General features: G+C 35.6%; 1 protein-coding gene across 2 annotated transcripts in view; it reads right to left on the bottom strand.

Moving 5' to 3' along the window:
• The window catches only part of LOC145286230 (protein unc-80 homolog), a 542234-nt gene that overhangs the window by 77142 nt on the left and 443161 nt on the right, over nt 1–21931 (bottom strand). For both annotated transcript variants that reach the window (XM_080135050.1, XM_080135051.1), the window contains 4 exons: nt 18061–18282; nt 15683–15778; nt 12965–13053; nt 2544–2709 (listed from right to left, as the gene is read on the bottom strand). In XM_080135050.1, coding sequence (XP_079991176.1) covers nt 2544–2709; nt 12965–13053; nt 15683–15778; nt 18061–18282 — 573 coding nt within the window. The remainder of the gene's footprint in view (nt 1–2543; nt 2710–12964; nt 13054–15682; nt 15779–18060; nt 18283–21931) is intronic.

Below are 21931 nucleotides of genomic sequence, written 5' to 3'. Positions count from 1 at the left end.
CAGGAACACTTTCCACGACTAAACCTCTCCAGTGCTCAAAACAACGAGATATTATAAAAAGGCTGACTGGGAAGCCACCAGGGAACTAATCAGAGATGCCCCATGGAGAAATATTTTTCTCTCCCTGCTGAACAGTGTGCAAACGAGACCACTGACTGGTTCAAAACTGCAATCGAAGCGCATGTTCCCATGCGGAAATTTTATAGTAAGCCACACTTTTCCCAATGGTTTAAGTCGACTTGCGCAACTGCCATTGCTCAAAAGCAGCATGCATACCGTAGGTTTAACCGACATAAGTCCAGTTCAAACAGACTGAAGTATATAGAAGCTAGAAATAACGTTAAGAAAGAAATAGCGACAGCTAAGAGAGAATTTACGGAAACCACTAAAAAGCGCATCGAAGCACAAAAACTAGGAACTCGAGACTTCTGGAAAATCTACAACAGTGTAGTAAATAATGGGCAATCAACAATTCCTCCACTAACCAACAATCACAAGGTTGTCTCCTCAGCAACCGACAAGGCTAACATGCTTGCCAGTCGGTTTGCCTCAAACTCCACACTGGACCCTTCCAACCACCCCCTACCTGACTTTCCTATGCGGACAGACGCCACGCTAGACGATCTGAAAATCACCCCTGCTCAGGTGCATGCTATCATAATAAAACCTTGACACTTCAAAAGCATGTGGACCCGATCTCATCCCAGCTTGCTATTAAAAAAGTGCTCAGCCGAAGTAGCTCCAGTTCTCTCCAAACTCTACAACAAATGCCTTAATGAAGCTTGCTTTCCGGGCTGTTGGAAAACTGCTTCTGTTGTACCAGTATTCAAGAATTCTGGCGAAAGGACAGACCCATCAAATTATCGCCCCATTAGCCTCCTCCCACTTTTTGCCAAAATATTTGAGACCTTAATCAACCATGCTCTAGTCCATCACCTTACAGATGCTAAACTTCTGACTGACAAACAATATGGATTTAGACAAGCCCGTTCCACAGCAGACATCCTAACTGTAATCTCTGAATGAATATACCATTCACTGGACAAAGCGGGGGAGGGCAGAGCGGTAGCTCTAGATATATCTAAGGCTTTTGACAGGGTATGGCATGAGGGTCTCCTCAGAAAAATTAGATCATACGGTATCACTGGTAGAATACTTAACATAATTAAATCCTTCTTAGATAAGAGAAAAATCCAGGTTGTCCTCGACGGTTGTACATCTAAACAATATGATATAAATGTGGGGGTGCCCCAGGGTTCTATCCTTGGACCTCTATTGTTCCTGATAGTCATAAATGACCTCCCCGACAAAATTGCCTCTGAGATGGGTATATATGCTGATGACACTACACTCTATGGCAGGCACGACAGGAAGACGAATGAACACATATCTAAAGAAATGACAGAAACACTAGAGGAAAACCTCCAATCTGTGGTGGAATGGGGACAAAAATGGTTGGTCGCGTTAAATGCCGCCAAGACTAAACTAGTTTCATTCAATAATTACAAGAAACCCTCTCTACCACCTATAACAATGGCCAACAAATCTTTATCTGAGAGTACATCTTTCAAACTCCTTGGCCTAACATTCACAGGAAACATGAGTTGGAACAATTACATTGAAGGCATTGCCAGGGCCGCTGCAAGAAAGGTGGGCTCTCTCTACCATGCTAGACAACTACTAACACCTGAAAGTATCCTGTATCTCTATAAGGCCACCATTCGCCCATGTATGGAGTATTGCTGTCACATCTGGGCTGGTGCATCTGCTACTAGTCTCTCTCTCCTTGACAAGGTTCAAAAGAGAGTCGCAAACCTGATAGGCCCTGAACTGGCATCTAAGCTTCAGCCTTTGTCCCATCGACGAAATGTTGCGTCCCTCTGCCTTTTCTACAAGTATTTTAGTGGTGAATGCTCTGATGAACTGCAATCACTTGTGCCCACACGACGTGAGCACCCTCGACAAACCCGACAGGCTGCTAAATCCCATCCCCACACTGTAGAGATCCCTAGATGTAAAAGATCTTTTTACTCCAATAGTTTCTTCCCCAGAACCGCTAGACTCTGGAATTCCATTCCAGGTCCCTGCTTCCCCAACAGTACTGACGTGCAGAAGTTCAAGTGTAACGTGAACCGACATCTTGCTGCCCAAATCCCTACATAGTACCACAGTAGTTGTTGCCCCTGATAGTAGCCCCCTACACCAAAGTGGCAATTTGCCTTGTTTGAGGTGAAAATGTAAAAAAAAAAAAAAAAAAAAAAATATACAAACCTACTAATGAAGATAATCAATAAAGCTGTTTTTAAATGTTAGAATGAGACTTCTTGTCTCCTATTTTGGCAACCTCGACCTCCACATGCAACACATGTCTTCAACCCTCACTGGCCAGATTTCACTTCCATACATGATTACACTGCATCTCTTCCTTTGATTGACAGCAAACAGATATTTTATATCTAAAGATTTATGGTTTTTAGCAAATATGTGATAGAAAGTGGATGAAAGAAGAAGCAAAGAGGAACTGTATTTTCTTTCCTTCTTACCTGCATTAGCTAATTCTTCCTTGATGTGACGCAATTCCAGTGTCAGTTGGATGAGGGTGCTCCCTTTACATTTTGGGTGGTTCACTGTGTGGACACCCATTAGTTTGTCTTTAATAATCTGCTGCAGGAAATACTCTTCTGCTGTATCACAATTCACTTTCATCATCTTAAAAGAATCAAAGAAGAATGCAATGTTTTCAGTAATGAGCAATCATAAAACAAAATAAATGTTTTTATATACAGACGTGCTTGCACATGTATTTATTTTCTTTTTTCGGACTGTTATCCTCATTTTCATAGTTGTTGTTTTACCACATTTCGGTCAACTAATTCTCTGGTCTGCTTTGGGTAGGATTGAAACTGCTTTCTTCAGACAATGCACACTTGGAACCTTAGAGACTCAATGCCTCTATTCACTGTGCCATGGGCCCCAAAGTACATGGGTGCAATGGATAGAAGCATTGAGTCTCTACAGTTCCAGGTGAACATTGTATGAAAATAGCAGTTTCAATCCTACCCAAAGCAGGCCAGAGGATTAGTTGACCAAAAACGTGATGAGACAACAACTATGGAAGGCAGTAATTACAGGGAATACAGTAACAAGAGTCAGCAGTCAGCATCCCTATCCCGTCACAGTAAAACCACTTGAATAAAGCCAGAGGATGTGTTGCCTGAAATGTAGTGAAACAACAGCTATGAAGATGAGGATAACAGTAAAAAAAACCCAAAAAAACAAAAAATGAATACACACATTATGAAGCCTCATCTCAAAGGATTCAAAAATATATATATATATAATGCTTATAGGTGTTTATAAATGTTTTTTTTTATTCTTTTCATTGTTGCTGCTTCTTTTTGCCATGAATAGCTGTTAATTGCCTCATCTATTTATCTAAGACGAATAATACTTTTCATGCAGGAAAGACACAAGGAGATGTTTGCCGAGATTTTTTTAAGATTTTATTTGAAGAGAATGGATTTAAGAGAAGTAGAGTAATGTTATCTTAATAATTATTCTCTTCTTCAACTTCACTTTCCAACTTAAAAAATGAAAGACACAGATGCTTTAGTTTATTCTATGTAATCACCATGACTCATTCGTATGGCTTCCCAAGAGAGACTAATATGAAAACATTTGCTTTATCTCAACTGAAAATTGTGGCATCAGTAATCATATCCTCATATTGTTTGACTCCTGTTTTGTCTGCAGCATGGGTGACTACCTGCCGAGTCACCCATCTTTCATTCAACCCTGGGAATAATTCTGTTTTATTCTGGGTTATTATCATGCACTCAACCTGACCCTTGTCAGAATTCAAACTAGTTAACTTAATTACAACTGACATAAAATTCCTAATATGCAACAAGCAGAGACAAGATTGCAAATATTAAAAAAAAAAAATGTACCACTATTTTGGATGAAGCCTTTGACTCTATTGTAAAGAGTAGTCTAGGTATGTCTCGTTATGCTTTTATTGTTTTATTTATCATTAAGGCCTCTGTTCAATCTTGAGAGACAATGGATTCATCTTCTAAGAGTGGTTGTAATTGTGAATCAAGGGTTGCACAATCCCCAACCACACCTTTCCTTAATCACGACTGAAAGGCAAGAGGAAGTTCATGATGACTAAAAACAGTCGAGATAAGTGGAGAGCACATAGAGCATCTATTCCCAAATGATCACCCATTTAATACTGATCAGGCTCAACCTCGCTTAACTTCAACTAACTAATATAAACCAATGTGTCGACATGATAATTCTGTATATGGTTTTATTTAAAATAGTCTATAATTTAGGTATTAATTAAGGCTAAATATATTAATTATTTTAATCAAATATATATCTTGCGTTGAGCATGTCCATGAGTGTAATAACAAACTGTCACTAGCATATAATGCGATGTTCTTTGTGTAAACAAATAGAATTTCAGGGCATTTGAACAATGTTGATCATTGTGATTTTCACCTACATGTGTAGCAACCAAATAGTGTAACAGTTAGAAATGCCAACTATCACATATCACAGTGGGCTTTTCAGCAAGCAGTCAGAAATGGCTAAATCACTGAGCGGTGAGGTTCGTCCGGTTAGCAATTTAACCCAACACAGTAGCAACAGCAACAACAGCAATGCCACCAAAGAACGGGCTAGACTACCCCCCTCAACAGCAGTCTTTAATACCAGCAGCTCAACATCGCAGCAGCCGCCAGCTACCCATCATCAACTCACACGAAACAACACATGCACCTACCTTTCTTTACTGAAAAAGCCATTATCTATCTTTGAAAAATCAGCTCTTGCCGTTCCCAGCATATTCCTGCAACTTCCAGCGATGACTACAAAGACACTTCAGTTCGAACATAAGCAGTACTCCAACTCTCAACCTAAGACCTTTGACTTCCTTTATTTGTTTTTCGAAAAATAAATCTGGACAAATTTGTATCCGTTCATAACCGTATCAACTCCTTTAACACACAACACGCTAGGTAACATACAAATATCTGTGCATGAGGTCGCCAAGCTAATCAAGAACCTTGATTCCAGTAAAGCTACTGGCCCTGACAGCATCCCAATTATAGTGTTAAAAAAGCTTCAACCAGGACTTGCTCCCATACTTATGAAACTGTTTAAACGTTGCCTTAAGGAAAAGTGCTTTCCAACATCCTGGAAAACCTCAACAGTATGCCTTGTATTTAAGAAATCAGGTGATAAGTCATCTCCCTCTCAGTACAGACCAATAAGTCTCCTGTGTGTCATGAGTAAGTTGCTGGAATCCATATTAAATAGAGAAATAGTCAACCACCTCAGCAGAAATAACCTTCTTAGTGACATGCAATATGGTGTCCGCTCTGCAAGATCTACAGCAGATGTGTTAACGGTTATATCTCATAGGATTAGTGAATCTCTTGACAAAGGCTTCCTTTCCAGGGCAATTGCTCTTGACATATTGAAGGCCTTCGATAAGGTATGGCATAAGAGCCTACTTCACAAGATTTCCAGCTACGTTATCACTGGTAATGTTTTCTAAATCATTAAAACATTTCTCTCCAATAGGCTCATAAGAGTAGTGGTTGATGGGCAAAAATCAGAGGCCCACAGTATTAATGCTGGAGTCCCTCATTTGATATGTCAAGAGCAATTGCCCTGGAAAGGAAGCCTTTGTCAAGAGATTCACTAATCCTATGAGATATAACCGTTAGCAGATCTGCTGTAGATCTTGCAGAGCGGAAACCATATTGCATGTCACTAAGAAGGTTATTTCTGCTGAGGTGGTTGACTATTTCTCTATTTAATATGGATTCCAGCAACTTACTCATGACACACAGGAGACTTATTGGTCTGTAATGAGAGGGAGATGACTTATCACCTGAATTCTTAAATACGGGCATACTGATGAGGTTTTCCAAGGAAAGCACTTCTCCTTAAGGCAACGCTTATACAGTTTTGTAAGTATAGGGGCAGGTTCTGGTTGGAGCTTTTTCAGCACTATAACTGGAATGCCATCAGGACCAGTTGCTTTACTGGAATCAAGGTTCTTGATTAGCTTGGCGACCTCACGCACAGATATTTGTATGTTGCATAGCATGTTGTCTGTTATAGGAGGAAATACCGGGAGTTGATGGTCTTCGTAGGGTAGAATTAGCTGCAAAGTTCTTAGCAAATAGTTTGGCCTTGTCTGATGCTGACGAGATGACCTCAGGATGGTTGGGATAGAATGCACACTTCTGTTCAGGATCCTGTTTGCTATTTGCCAAAACTGGTGGGAATCAAGCCGCTGCTCAGCTACTTTGGATTTAACGGACTGAGCATATAGCTCTCTAGCATTTTTTATTACTCTTTTACAGTGGTTGCTGGCAGTCCTGAAAGCAGCTTTAGTCTCAGTACATCCATTACGTTGGTAGTTATGGAAAAAGTGATTTCTGTGTGCGATAGCAGCAGCACATTCTGGGGAGAACCATGGTTGGCTGTTGGGTTTTTGTTGGAATTTTTTGGATGGTATGAATCGGTCTATGCCTACAATTAACAATTCGGTCAGATCTGATACTATAGATGACACATCCTTATTAAACATGGAATGCAGAGGTAGATCAGATATGAATGTATGGAAGCTATCCCAGTCAGCCATAGAGTATCGATATACAATATGGTGGAGGGGTATGTCTGAAGACTTATTACATTTCATTTTTATCTTAACTGCTACAACGTAGTGGTCAGAGGATCCCAGAGAAGATAAAACGGAACATGAACATAGCTCAGGGGAAGTTGTGAGGAAAAGGTCTAGAAGGCTTGCATACTGACCGGTAGTATCGGGCACACGGGTGGGTTTGTGTACAATCTGAGTGAGGTCTTAGGCAGTGGCAAAATCATGACAGAACCTCCCCTGATCATCGGTCTTATTTGAGTCACCGCAAATGTGAATGTTAGCCGAAGGATGAGCAGACAGGATGTGGTCAATTTTCTCAGATGTACTCTTAAAGATAGTAACCCCACTTTTGTGGTGGCGATAGAGAGCAAATATAAATGCAGTGGTGTAAGCTAGTGCAACCCGGAAGCACATATAAGGTAAATTAGGGTCTTCTCTGGAAAGCCATCTTTAATGTAGGCACATATTCCATGCCCATGGGGATCTTGGGGGTCAGATTTAGATGTTAAGTTAGAGTATCCTTTAATTATGAATTCGTCTAGGGAAGTGGTTGGCTCTATGCCAGTTATGCCAGTTTCACTTAGAAAGAATATGTCCAGTTTCGTGTCCTGTAATTGTGTTTCAACCTCTGGAAGGTTGGAACATAGACCCCTGATGTTGGAGAAGGAGACCTGGTAATTGGGGTTTACATTGGAGGATGGGGTTCTAGGTTTATTTCTGTTTTTTTTTTTTAGATTTGTCATGTTGAGGTTTTGGGATCTGTGGAACAAGTCAATAGACTTGGTTGGAGCAGGATAGAGAGGGAAAATAAGAGAGAAAAAGACAAGAAATGTTTTTTTTTTGTAGCACATGATAAGGTAAAGCTGTAACAATTACCCACTAGTATGGCATCGAGAGGCCCTACCAGAAACTACTGTATGGTCCAGAATCCATTCACCAAATGGCAATACAGCAGTCCCGGTACTTTGCACCTGCTGATAGGACAGCTTCCTTAGGGGTTAATCCAAGGTTCGAGTCCCTGACTATCAGGCAGATAACGTCAGCCCAGATGAAATGTTTACCTTCAGCACCCTTACTAGTGACATGATCACAAGGATAGACATAGAAACAGAAATTTTCCGACATTTCAGGCTACTGTTTACAAAGTAGTACTACCGACCTGGAAAGCAGTTTTTTCTTCACCCTTTGTCAGAAAGATCACTCATTGGAAATGAGGACTGAAGGACAAAAAAGGAGAAGCGAGAGTTACTGGAGCTACCGATAACACATCCACATGCATCATCTACTCTCCATTAAAAAAAAATGGAAAAAAAAAAGTAAGAAGGACTTATTAATATCTACTTAGTATAAGTCCGTTGCCCCATTCCCAGCTTAGGATAGTACTTGAAGATAGTCTCCCCTCCCATATTAATGCATGAATACTTTTGCCTTTATCTACCTGGAGCTAGGATACTCGAGCATTCCAGCTCCACCCCATAATAAATATGCTATAATGGAACTTTTATCAAATTGGAAAGTCTGGTTATTTTAACTCGTTTAAAAAACTGGTTAAGAAGTAATACCTTTAGGGTTACGTATTAAGTTTAGACTAGCTAGAAGTAATGCATACTTTAGAGAAAAAAAAAACAAAAAAAAATGCATGTTTTTGAGTTCAGATAATATGCAGGTATAATTTGGGAAATGTTCAATTTCATAGGAGACTTTTTTTTCTTTTAAATATAGGAAAAACGTATTGGTTAATAATAGTATATTTGACAAAAAAGATTTAGGAAAAAAAGATAAATAAAAAGAAAACGAGAAAAATATTCAGGATTAAAGTCAAAAGAAAAATAAAATGAACGTTTGCAATACACAGATGTTAGTAGACTTCAAAAGTTACGGATAGCATAAAAAGAAGATGCTAGTTAGTCAGTCTGTTTTTATGCCAATATTTAAAGGGTATGTTGGATGGCGGTGGTGGAATCTTGGTGAGTTCTATATTTTTATTTATTTCTTTTAAATTAAACATTGAATTATCTACTACCTCATACCAGAATGTTCGACCATTCCAGCTCCACCCCATAATAAATATGCTATAAATGAACTTTTATCAAATTGGAAAGTCTGGTTATTTTAACTCATTTAAAAAACTGGTTAAGAAGTAATACCTTTAGGGTTACGTATTAAGTTTAGACTAGCTAGAAGTAATGCATACTTTAGAAAGAAAAAAAAAGACGCGTGTTTTTGAGTTCATATATATATATATATATATATATATATATATATATATATATATATAAAATTATCCTAGACACATGTTGTCTGAAACCTGAAGCTCTATCTCTGAGTTAACTTGCACTAGTGTTGGAATGTATCACATTTTCATAGACATCATTTATTTCTTAAATTTTGTTTGCAGTACTTTTGAACAAATTCAATTATTTATACAAATGAGCATTTTCACCTTGATGTCAGTTGGGAATACTTTTCCCTTCACTAATGTGCTGATCCCACATAGAGAACAACATATATACTTTTTAAATTTAATTATTCCCATACTCGTGTTTTGTTATTTATGACTCATCAGTATGGCAAAATTCAAAGCCAGAACCCCAGAGTTTAAAACCTGAAGCTTTACGGTTGGGCTAATACTAAGTTAACTCACACTAGTGTTAGAATATATTGCATTTATCTACATGTCATTTATTTCTTAAATTTTGTTTGTAATGCTTTTGAATGAATTCAATTATTTATACAAAAAAGCATTTTCACCTTAATGCTAGTTGGAAATGAAATAAAGTCAGTCAATTTAGCTTGTGTATATATATACATTGTTACGGGCTGGGAGAAGCTAAGTCAGGGTGAACACCCTTGGTTAGAGTCTTCAACTCTAGAATGGTGCTTCGCCCTACGTTGCTCGTAACACAGAAAAAAAAAGAAAAGAAAAAATCTAAAGTGCGTCAGGTGCAGATTTGCGCCCTAGAATGACACGTTATCTAATATTCATGAATGACTCTCATTTAACCTTTGAACGATTTGAACACAAAGCAAGAATGACACAGCACATTGATAAAATACCATAAGGGCTTTATTAAACACATAACTGAAATTTAAAGTAACACCTCAATGGATTGTGGTGAAGTCGAGCAAACAAGAAATTAAACAATAAAAAAATAATGAAATCAAACAAAAAAAACAAAAGAATAAAGTAAAAAAAATTGACATGAATGTCATTCTTGTATAACAGCCCCCCCCCCCAAATAAATAAACATAGATTGTTTGGGAGATGGGGTATCAGAAATGGGGTACTTAACTGCAGATAAAATATATCGCATGGCCAGCGTAGCTTTTTTTCTTTCTTGCTTTTTTTTTTAAAATTATTATTAAAAGTCTGAGAACGCAGATATATTGTTTTCTGTAGTCTCTTTCAAATTTGTCGACATTGTCTTGTCCACCCGAAACTTACATGCACTGTGCGTCATTTTATATTGTTCTATGTGGGTATCATTTCCACGCCGATTTTTTTCTGACGGTTGAATATTAGGTTTTCTTTTGTCACCTTTATGGGGATATGAGTTAGACAGAAAAAGAAAGTCCTTCATTTTATCCTCGGAATAATACAGAGAAGATTCATCCATCATATCTGGTCACTGGTTCTCATCATTGCTCTTTTGTATGGCGCCGTGAGGAATTTTTCCATCCGCTTCTCTCATGGTCTCAACACAAAAAGACTGGGTTTTTGCATTTCTCCCGCTTAGAGATTTTTCTCCTTCGTCTTCACTCTTTCTTATCGCTTCTACTACTTTTTCGCACATCGGTTTTTATACAGAGAGAGAGGGGGGTGGAATGAAAAGGAAAAAAGGTAGAGTATTAAAGGTGGTGGTGGTGGTGGTGGGGTTCTCGCTGCTAGCACTGTTGTGTATAAGGGAGGGGGAGTTGGTGGGGATCTGGCTGCTAGTGATGTGTGTGAGGGGGGACTTGGTAGGGGTCTACGTTTGATTTGGAGGAGGAGAAGGAAGAGGGGGGTTCGCTATTCGCAGATATTTATTAGTATTTTCTTCCATTTCTTTTCTCCTCTCTATCTGGATCATTACAATAAATATATATATATATATATATATATATAAATATGCGTGTGTGTGGATAACTATATTTTATTTATACATATAGATCAATAGCAATCTGTCTGAGACATTGATATATTTCCTCCTCCATGTATTTGACAAAAATATATTTTGAGTTTTAAAATACTTCTTCAGTCCCAGAAAACTTATAAATGAATTTCTTTTTTTTATTCACTGATTCTTTTTAAACATTAAAGGGAGGCGACTTCCTCTATACATGAAAAAGAAGGAGAAAATTTTTTTCTCCAGATGACTAGCTTTCCTTTAAAACATGTTAGCAATTTACCATCTATTAAAAGATTGACAGTTTTAGAGTTTTAAAAGAATCTGGTCCACTTAATAAATTATTACTGTATGATTATATTTAATTTTAGCAATCTTATCTCTATATAAATAAAATGAACTCATTTTTTCCCCGTCGGATTTTAACCTTAATAGGATTAAAAATCAAGATATTTCATGCAAATATAATATGCACAAACGGCAGAACAATATCTGAGGTGTGTTATAGGCTTATTATTTCTCAAATTCCTCGATAATCTTAGATTTCTATACTTTTTCTGCTGAGAAGTCACGGCCAAAATCGGTTAAGATCAATGGAAGTGGTAAAATATTTTCTCTCTAATAAATTCCTCCTCCCCCTGCCACCACTTAACACCGTTTGGGGATCGTTCACAAGGAACAGTTGAGAAGAGAACACCGGTTTGGCTTCGTAGTTCTTTCATGTGAAGTTATTTAAAATCACTAAACTAAGCTGCAGTGCTCTGTGGCGTTGTGGTTAGCGTGCTGGACAATTCGCATTATATTTTCACGTTCGCGCCGACCTACCGTAGTCGTTTTTTTTGTTTTTTTTTTTCCTAAACAACTGGAATGGACTTTTCTTGGTGGCCGAACTGTTAACGTTGCAGATGTTTTTTTTTTTTTTTTTTTTCACACTTTATTTTCCTACTTTTACTCATGACTCCGGGTTTGATCCTTCCTACTTACCTACCATAACATTTTTTACCCCCCCCCCGTCCCGGAAACAAACACTTGGGCAACACCGGGTACCCCCGCTAGTTTAAAATATAATAGAATAATATTTTTTGAAAGAAACAAAAACAATGAAAAAATGCATAGTTTTTAAAACAAAATTGTGAAAAAAAAAAAATAAATAAAAAATAACAGAAATTTTATGAATTTTTCTTTTTAATTAACTCTTAGTAAAAAAAAGTCAATTTAAACTTGATAAGATCGGATGGAGCATTTTATGTGATCATTCTACTTTTAGATTGTGTTGAAATTTAAAAGTCATTTTGAATAATATATGTAGAAAGAAAAAGAAATTTATGAATAAAAACTGATTTATTGAAAGAAGTTTTTTTAAGCTGCCGTTTTGTTTTATATTATTTGAAAAGATTTGTTGAAATCTGTAATTCTCCCCCAAATCAATATTCTCTCCCAAAGTATAGTTTTTCGAAAATAGCAGTTTGGGAAAATTCATAAATTTGGAAATATACTGATGAAGAAAATCATTTACATTGTGTATTTTACTTTACTTGTAATTTTACTAATAAAAATTTGGTTTTTAGTAATTTGCGTATATGGCAAGTGACGGAATATTGATTCAGATATTTTAGATCATGTTTCACTTCTCGCCAACACACACATATTGTGATATTAGTTATATTTTATAGTTTTATTATTTACCACACTGAATTGTTTTCTCGTTAAAATTTGTTTTAAACATAATCATAAACACTTAATGATATGAAACAAAGACACACACAGTTCTCTACAGGAGTAAACCCTAAAGTCAGTAACAATACAAAACAATCTTTCACGAAAAACACCCGTCTAGCCGAATCCACTGTGAAAAATTTCCCCCATTCTTTATCTGTGCCTAAATCAAAACGTGGATTCCATGAACAAAGCTTCTTTCTTAAAACTGCACGCCTGTGGAACTCTGTTCCATCTGCCTGCTTCCCACCTGACTACAACTTGGATGTGTTCAAGTCCAACGTTAACAAATTCCTAATGAACCGCCCCCTTAAGTAAACACTTCATCAAATCTCCACACTAACGTAATGTACTTGCAATAACCCTTATCCCTGAGTGGCTTCCGGGCCTTGATAAGTGGAGACCACTGTGTAAAAAAAAAAAAAAATTCCCAAATTAAAACAAAAATTGAAATTACCTTGAACTGGATGAATGGTTGGAGGAGTAAAAAGATTGAAGGTCTGTAGGTCACTACAAAATCTACGAATTTCCAAAGTGAAAGAGTTCCTGGAGAAAAAAAATAATATCCATGATAGATCACATAACTAAATACTACAGGCGACTTCGTAGCACAGCTTGGAAGCATAACCCGAGTCATTTTGGCAAGTGTTTGATTTTCAGAGATGTTCCAAGAAAGTTAAATCAATTATATTTGAAAATAAATAAAATAACATTGTGACCCATACTTGAGGATAAAAAGACGTGTTGCTGAAAAAGATAAATGAAAACATGTATGTGAATCATATCTTTCACCAGACATCTTAATTATCTTTTAATTTTGTTCAATACTTATTTGTTTCCATAAAAACAAATGTATTTTAATTAATTTATTTTTTAATGAATTTTGTTATCTTCAGGTTTAGATCAAAATGTTATTATATATTGAAGTAATGAATATGAATACATCCGGGTTCCTCCTTTCAAGAATATAATTAACTGATATAAGCAATAAATATGGACGGGTATAGAAGCTTGGAACTAACACTCGAATATATGTTGAAAGCCTAAAGCTTAAGGATATTACAGCTATGACCACGAACATCCGTTCATTAAGGCAACTTACTAGATTGTATTACTTGAATTGTAGCCAAGACCACTCAACTATTTCAAACAAATATATCTCTTTCCATATATGTTATACTGGCATTACCCGGGTTGACATGAAGTTCCATTTGACCACACCTAAGGTTATTAATCACTTTCGTCATGGGCAACAATTTCAAAAATAAAAGAACGAATAAAAAAATGTAAACGTAATCATCCAAAAAAAGTATGTGATGCCCTATTTCGGCAGGAGAGATACAAATAAAAGAAACTATTCTCCGGATATTGAGCATGTTTTTTTGTCCGTCCATTATAAATAAATAAAAATAATTCAAAACAACTTTTGTTTCAATATAAAAATAGCAGCAAGTGTCCGAATGACCGAAAAAAATAATAAATTAGCCAAACACGTGCGTAATATGAGTTTTTAAAATTTTTATTTTTTGTAAAGGCACTTTTTTCACTGGCTTTTTTTTTTGTAAGTAAAGGAAATTTTTGACTTTCTTTTTTTAGGATGGCTTTTTCAATTAGCTTTTTTTGAGTCAGGGTGGGGGTGAGGGTGGAGGCTGTTTTTGTTTCTAAAAGTGTAGCTGAAGATTGAATTCACAGCGGTCAGAGTTTCTGTATAGCCGGTTCAAGAATACTAAAAACAAACAAATTAAATGTTTTCAGTTGATTCATAAATGTTTTTTTTGTTTGAATATTTAAAAAAACAAAAAACATTTTTCTGTGTACACGGAATTATTTTTTCAAGCTAGAAACTTATTGAGATTACCAAATTATTTTATTTGGTGAAGAGTTTATGTTGTGAAGTTTCAAGGGGGACATAATTCTACATCTTTAAAAAAGTTGATGTCGGAAATAATTCGAAATAAATTAAATATATCATCAATTAAATTGTTATTTAAAGTTTATTTAATAACAATTTTAAATAGAACACTTAACACAATTCTCTTGCTAGAAACATTAACTAACATACCGCTATTTAGTAAAATCGATTTTCCTTAATGCAATATGCAAATGACGTGGCCTCTTAATTGTATATTTTGCAAGAATCCTACTATATATAGAAATAAATGAAAGAATAAAGTAGTGCACCTTTTGTATTAATCAAATTGTGAGCAAACAAACAGACAGACAGGAATACGAATTTATATATATAGAGGTATATTTTCAAATATACTTGATTTAATTTCCTCGAAAAATCTCTGAAAAATAAGACCTTTGTCAATAGGCTTATAGTCTTGCTTCTCAACTTCATTATGAAATGGACTCTAGTATAGAATGTCATGTTATGGATTTCAGAATTTTTCAGACTTTCTATTATTGGACTACTATTCTCAGTACAGAAGACATAAAGGATACAATTAACGATTACTAAAGACTTAACTGGTCATAGCTGATGGAATGATACCAAACCACATCCGTGGATCAAATAAAGAGTCCTATTCAAAATTCAAAACAGATTCATGAGTTTAACATACAGATTTCCAAGTTTGACAAAATGCACCTGAAGACGGTCCAAGGGTACATCAGATGAAACAGTGGTTTGAATAATTAAAAAATACAAGTTATGCCATAAATATTAAAAAATTTTCTGAGATAAAATAATTTAAAATCATATTTGTTTATATTAAATAAATTTATAAAGCTGCTTAACATTGTCAGTAAATTTATACTGCTGGTCAACAACAGCAAAACAAAAAAATTACTATAAATAAATTTATACTGCTGTCCAAGATTAGAAAGAAATTTATACAGTTGGTCAACATTAAAGATAATCTTATAAAACTGATGAAAATTAATGATGATTTTATACAACTGGTCAAGATGAAGGATAATTTTAAACTGCTGGTCAACATTAAAGGTAATTTTACATAGATGGTCAACATTAAAGATCTTTATACAGCTGATCAAAATTTAAAAATAATTTTATACTGTTGATTAACATTAAAAATAATACTATACAGATGGTCAAAAATAGAATTTAATTTAACTAGAGTTCAATCATAGAAATAAATTCATACAGTTGGTCAATATTACATAACTGGTTGACATAAGATAAAAATCTAATACTGTTGAACATACTTACCTTTTGTTTTAGTGCTAATATCCATGATGAATTTGGCAACATGGTGCCATTCTGCAGCAAGCGTTTTATCAAAGCAGACCATTAATATTTGCAGCCCTGAAACACGCAAAAACAATTACATGTAAGATCAAGTTGGTTAGACTTTCAACTTCAGACTTAAACAGCATTGAACTTGACAGATCGATATTTGATTTAGACTATATTACATCAGTTTTTTTTTTTTAATTTGTGTTATTCATTTCAAATAAAAAAGTTTAGATTGATTTCATCGCTTATATATTCTATCCAACTCATTATTTCTTTCAGTAGGTGAGAATTCGAAATATACACTAATTTCCATAGCATAATTAGCTTTATTTGTTAGCCAATGAATTACTTTGTTACCAAAACAGAAATGGCTACTAAAATCTGGCCACATGTAAATAATTATAAAACACGATTTACTTTAAATGATATCAAACATCTTATTTTATTCAATGATTATCATTATTTATATTCATTCCGAGCTCTCATAAAGATCATCATCAGAGATTACTCACAAACAACAACCAGTGGTGTAACCTGGACGTTGGATGACAGCAAGTCTCCTTAGAATTCCACCTTTTGTGATAACCTTTGCAAATGAATTTGCATTATGACAACAGCCACTTGCCATTGATTTCTCACTGAAAATGACCATTGGTCTTCACTGGAATTTGAGTGGCAATAAACCTACCCAAGATCATAGTCCTCTACATATTCATCCTGTGGAGGTCTGGTTAGTGCCTTTTCTTATCAGTCTTTCCATCCTCCTTGACCCTTCTTAACTATTTGGTGTGGTGTCAGTTGATGCCAACATTACACAACTTTTGGGGGAGGAGGGTCCTTCTATCCTTCACCCATCACTACTATTTTGTGTGGTATCCGTGGGGGTTGGTGCCATCACATAGTGTTTTTTTTTTTTTTTGATTTTTAAATTTATTATAATTCTTTTTATTATTATTTTTTATTTAATTTTATTTCTATGATTCTGAAAGAAGAAACTATAAAAAGCAAATATTGTCAGCGTTTCTAAAATATGTTTACTAAAACGTAAAGAAAGGATAAAAAATATCTACCATAGCCAGCCTCTCCCTTCCGAATTGGTAAAGATAAAATTTGATTTCAATAAATATTTGATTAATAAGAAATAAATAAAATCACTGTTGAAAAACGAATTTTTCCTGCTCCAAAAGTAGAATAAAGACATTGTTTTTTCCTTGGCAATAAATTCAACAGAATATGGGTCATTATTCAAATGGCGTTTTCCATGTAGACTGCAGTATGTTGCTGATCTTGTGAAATTCTAGGAGATCCACCCTTCCAGGTTTTGCTTCTCTCTTTGAGAAGGAATTAATTTGTTGCTAATCACCCAACCAATGGAATCGGCCAATGATATGTGGGACACTTTGGTATTGTCACATCAGTAGGAGGTGTGATCCTGAATAGGCTTCACATTCACTGGACCATAAACCCCATAGATTTTCATCTCTGATGTTGTTATAAAGATAATGCCTATCAAAACAAATCTCAGACTGTTCCTGAGTTAAAGAGAGACACCACAGCCCAAATCAGTTGTATCAAAGTTGGCTTACAGTGCAGAGGTGAACAGTTGGAGTATATCATTGACCGGCAACAAAACAAAGACTGTTGGACATGCATATTTATTATTATTTCTGGTTAGAAAGTGAACTTTTGGTTTATTTTCAGCAGGCTTGTAACTCTTGCTCCCTTTAATTTGTCCTCTAGTCCACAAATTCCATGGGTGATCTATCTGAGAAACAGGGAAGAATTGATGTTTTCTGGTTGAGAATTTATCCATATTATACTTATCATGTTCATTATGTACTGCATAATCATAATACACTGGTTCGCGTTAGATCACCGAAGTTAAGCAACATTGAACTTGGTCAGTACTAAAATGGATGACCATTTGGTAATTCTAGGTGCTGTATGTGCTCTTTGCTTATCTCGCCATTGTTTCCAGTTGTCCTGAACTTCTTCTTGCTACCGGACTCAAGCAGTGCCGATTCAGGAGAGGTTGGGGATTGTGCAAACTTACCTCATAATTACACATGCAGCTATCCTTATGGAGGGTATCCATTGTCTGTCGAGACTCAACGGAGGCATTGATATTTATTGTTGGCAATTTTCTTTAGTTAGATATTTAGTACTGACGATGGACAAGTCAAGCAGGGACTGACGTTTATTTGCATCAAACACGGTCGGACTATAAAAAGGATTGTGGATTTTATTAATAATTCAATGCATTTTTGGGGAGGGAGAAAACACTCTGAACAAAAAAAAGAAGAAATTTAAAAGATACTGAACAATTTGAATGAGAATTGCAAAGGACTTACCTAAGTAAGCAGTTTGTTCTTGTAATTCAAAACATCCTTGTTTGTTGGAGTATTTGTCTTGCTGCTGGTTGAAACTATCTGACTGGCCTTGCTCTCCTATGTTGACCTGGTGGCTGCACGACTTTGCGTTGGATTGGTTTACTTGCCTCGCTGAAGGATTTAAGGCATGAAGAACCACAGACAGGGCAAACCTGATGTCTGCATGAAGCAGCCGGGGAGTGTCTAAGAAGAAAAAATAACAATGAAATACATTTCAGCATGGATATCTCACCCCCTCCCCTATCTCTCTCTCTTGATATATATATGTATATATATAAAATAAATATTTATAAAACAATAATTATATAGATAATAGTATAAAATATACTTATGGAACATAATCTACACAAACATTTGTGTATCATTTCTCAAGTATTATATAATTATATATATATATCGCGACACTGTAGTCACTTGATTACTATAGACCATTCTTATATAACATTTATGCCTTTATAGATATTTAATTTCACTTGAATATCGTTGTGGTTTGTTCCTTGCTAATGGAGACAAAGATGGCTTTGTTGCTGGGTTCGAATCTTTTGACCAGCAGCAATCATAATTTCCTGTACTGATGATTCCAGAACGATGGAACACTAGTATCTGTAGGTATATATATATATATATATATATATATATATATATATATATATATATATACATACACAGACACTTTAATTCACCCCTAACAAGGTATATTGCGACTGAGACGTAAGAAGCTACTGTTGGCCAGATTTATGAGGACATTCTAAGTGGAGAGTTATGCAGCAAGATTTTTGCTCACATTACATTTAAATTTCTATACTTTGGTATAGTCAGGGAAACAGGTAATTGGGTGGGAGTTCCAAAAGCAAGCAGTTTGAAGAAAGAAGCTATTAAAAGAAGAAAGCTTTCTGTGGACCTCAACAATGAGATAGTTGGATTTTGCTGACTGTCGAGTTGGTTGGAGGTATTTATTTCAAGGGTGAAAAATACAGTGTGTTTGTCGGAGCACATTCCATTGAAGTACCTGTAAAATAGGCACAGAGATGTAACACTGTGGTGATGGGACAGGGGTTGGATCTTGGTAAACAGTGTGGGACCTATTAGATTGGAAACTCTTTTTTGAACCCTGTTTATGAGGAAGAGACTAATGGTTGATGCACCAGCCCTGATATGAATGGTGTTATATTGGTAGAGAGGCTGGTTGATGTCGGTTGATAAATTAAGAAATAATCATAACGGAATAAGAAATAGTTTTTTTTTTATCTCTTAGGGAACGCCTACGACGAACGGTGAACTTAAATTCAAATATAAATATGAAAACATGCACTCGCCTTCGGTGAGCGTGAATTTAAATTCAATAAAAAAAAAATAAAATAAATAAATAATAACAAATAAATAAATGCACTAGCGTTTGAGGCGTACACACACACTCCTCCCTCCCTCTGAAAATGCAATGCGCGAGAGAGTCCACTGTCAGCAAAACTGATGAAAAGGAAAAGGGAGAGAAAGAAAAAGTGAAATCGACGCGGACGAATAAAGAAAGCAGTTTTTGAACTGAGCATTTTGTCAATGGTGAAAAACGATAGCGTTCATATAAAAAAATTGAGAGGCAAGAAAAAAAGATAAAAAGACTGGGAGAGCAGTGAAAGTTGTTTTGTTTATGTTTGAGCGAATAATGAATCAAAAAAAAAAAAGAAAGAAACTCGCTATGAGCCAGTGGTGCTCAGGAATGCCCAAAGCGCAGCGTAAACAGATTTCCCTGAAATAAACGGGAGTTGAATTCTTTCGGCCGAGAATGGATATCATAGAAAGTGCACGGTGAAGACATTACAGATGAATAAGAAGAGGGTTGCAACGAACAAAAATATCGTCATGTCGATGGACGTCCCCATCCAAGAAGAAACCAAACAGGAAAAATCTTGCGAATGATGAACTTTGCGGAGACATTATGAAACACGAAAGTCCAATTGGATAAAGTTAAGTGACTATTATGATTTCCCCATCCCAATATCCCTGCTCCTTGTCCTTGGCCGAACTGTCATACCATAATGGAAATGGTATATACATTTTCTCTTATATTATTTTTTTTTGTTTGTCACCTTGTTTTCTTTTCTTTCTTTTATGATGTTTCTTTTTTATCATCCGACCTCACCCCAACCTATTGTGGAGTGATATTAAATTTAAGGATGTTGAATAAAATTTGTGTTTTAAGATTCTAGCGTTATGTCATTCTTGCTTTGAGTTTGAATCGTTCGGAACAAAATGTACTAATGAGAACCTCAGACAACGTGTCAAATAGGTCACAAATCGTGGCCGACATTTTACTTGTCATTATTTTATTTTTATTTTGTGTTACGGACAATGTAGGGTGAAGCGCTGACCTAGAGTCATAAGATTCTTACCAGGGGACATCCACCCCAACTCAGCTTCATACTGGTTCGTAACAATGGGCAAATGGTGGCTTTGTAAAGATATAGGATACTGGCAGGTGTAAGAAGTTTTCTAGCTCAATAGAGGGAGCCCACCTTCTTTGCAGCAGATTTGACAGCATCTTTTCTGTATTTGTTCTAATTTATGTTATCTATGAATATTGAAATGTTGGGCGGACTTTGAGGTAGGATGTTATCAGCCATGGCAATTGATGAATGGAAACATTTCTTATCATTGTTGATTATAAAAATAGTTTGTCTTAGTAGCATTAAATGTAATCATCGATTCAATTCCTCATTCTATGAGAGAGTGAAGGTGATTTTCTAAGTATTTGACTATTGCTTTGAACATATGTAAATTTGTTTCACCCATATGTTGAGAACAAGGTGAGGTGTTATCAGCAAATATATCCAGCTCAGACACATTTTTGCTAAATTTATTAATGATTCAAAGAGTGAGGGGAGACTGATAGGGTGATAATTTTGCAAGCCTGTTCTTTCCCCAGAATTCTTAAACACTGATACCAGAGAGGCAATTTTATCAAGGAAGCATGATTTGGCAAGATATTTGTTGACGAATTTGGAGATGACTGAAGCAAGCTCAACAGAGTATTTCTTTATTGCTATTGCAACGAAGCCATTGATGCGTATGTAATAGCAGTGGTATCTCGACATATGTAAATGACCAAGCCATGGCACAAGTTTATGTCACAGCGAAGGAAGAGAAGGGAAAAAAAAGCGAACAGAGATTTGGAGTTACATGGTTGGCAAAAGAGAGGTGAAGCACGTGTTGGCAAGAGAGATTTGAAAAACCTGCATGGCATTGACTGGACTCGAGCAGATATGTTGATGTGAGAGGAGAGTGTTTGACACTGCAGAATTTTTTTAACCACATGGCAAATGATGAGACTTGTAAAACCCACATGCAGGCATAGTTTGGAAAGTACTATGAATAAAATGCCTTTTATTTCAACTAAAAAAAGCTGAGTCAAATTTCTTCCCTTTTTTGTTCCTGCAACGTGTTCAGTCTGAGTAAAAATTTAACGGCCACATTACACTATAGCAAGGATGAGATCAAACCACATGTTATGGACATGTCAAAGTTTTTTATGATAATTCAGGCATGGTGACGGTTTTTTTAAAACATTGTTTTCCTTATTTGTTTTTGAAAAAACCCATAGCAATGTGTTTTTTAAATAAATAATTTTTTGTAAAAAAAACTAGCATAACCACACTTAAAAACATTACTGGATGGTTCTTTCTGATATCAAGAAGTTCAGATGTCATCTTGGACAATGAGGTAAAAAACATTTTGCTTCGACAAGGTAAATTAAAATTTTTGAAAGTTTAGATTAAAATAAATTTTATTTATTTTAAAAAACACACAGATATAGTTTTTTTAAAAATATATATTCTTA

This window comes from Euprymna scolopes, chromosome 10, assembly GCF_053919585.1.
Source record: "Euprymna scolopes isolate OS-2025 chromosome 10, ASM5391958v1, whole genome shotgun sequence".
NCBI lineage: Eukaryota > Metazoa > Mollusca > Cephalopoda > Sepiida > Sepiolidae > Euprymna > Euprymna scolopes.
The sequence above is the reverse complement of the archived record's forward strand: the minus strand, read 5'-3'. Positions and strand labels throughout refer to the sequence as shown.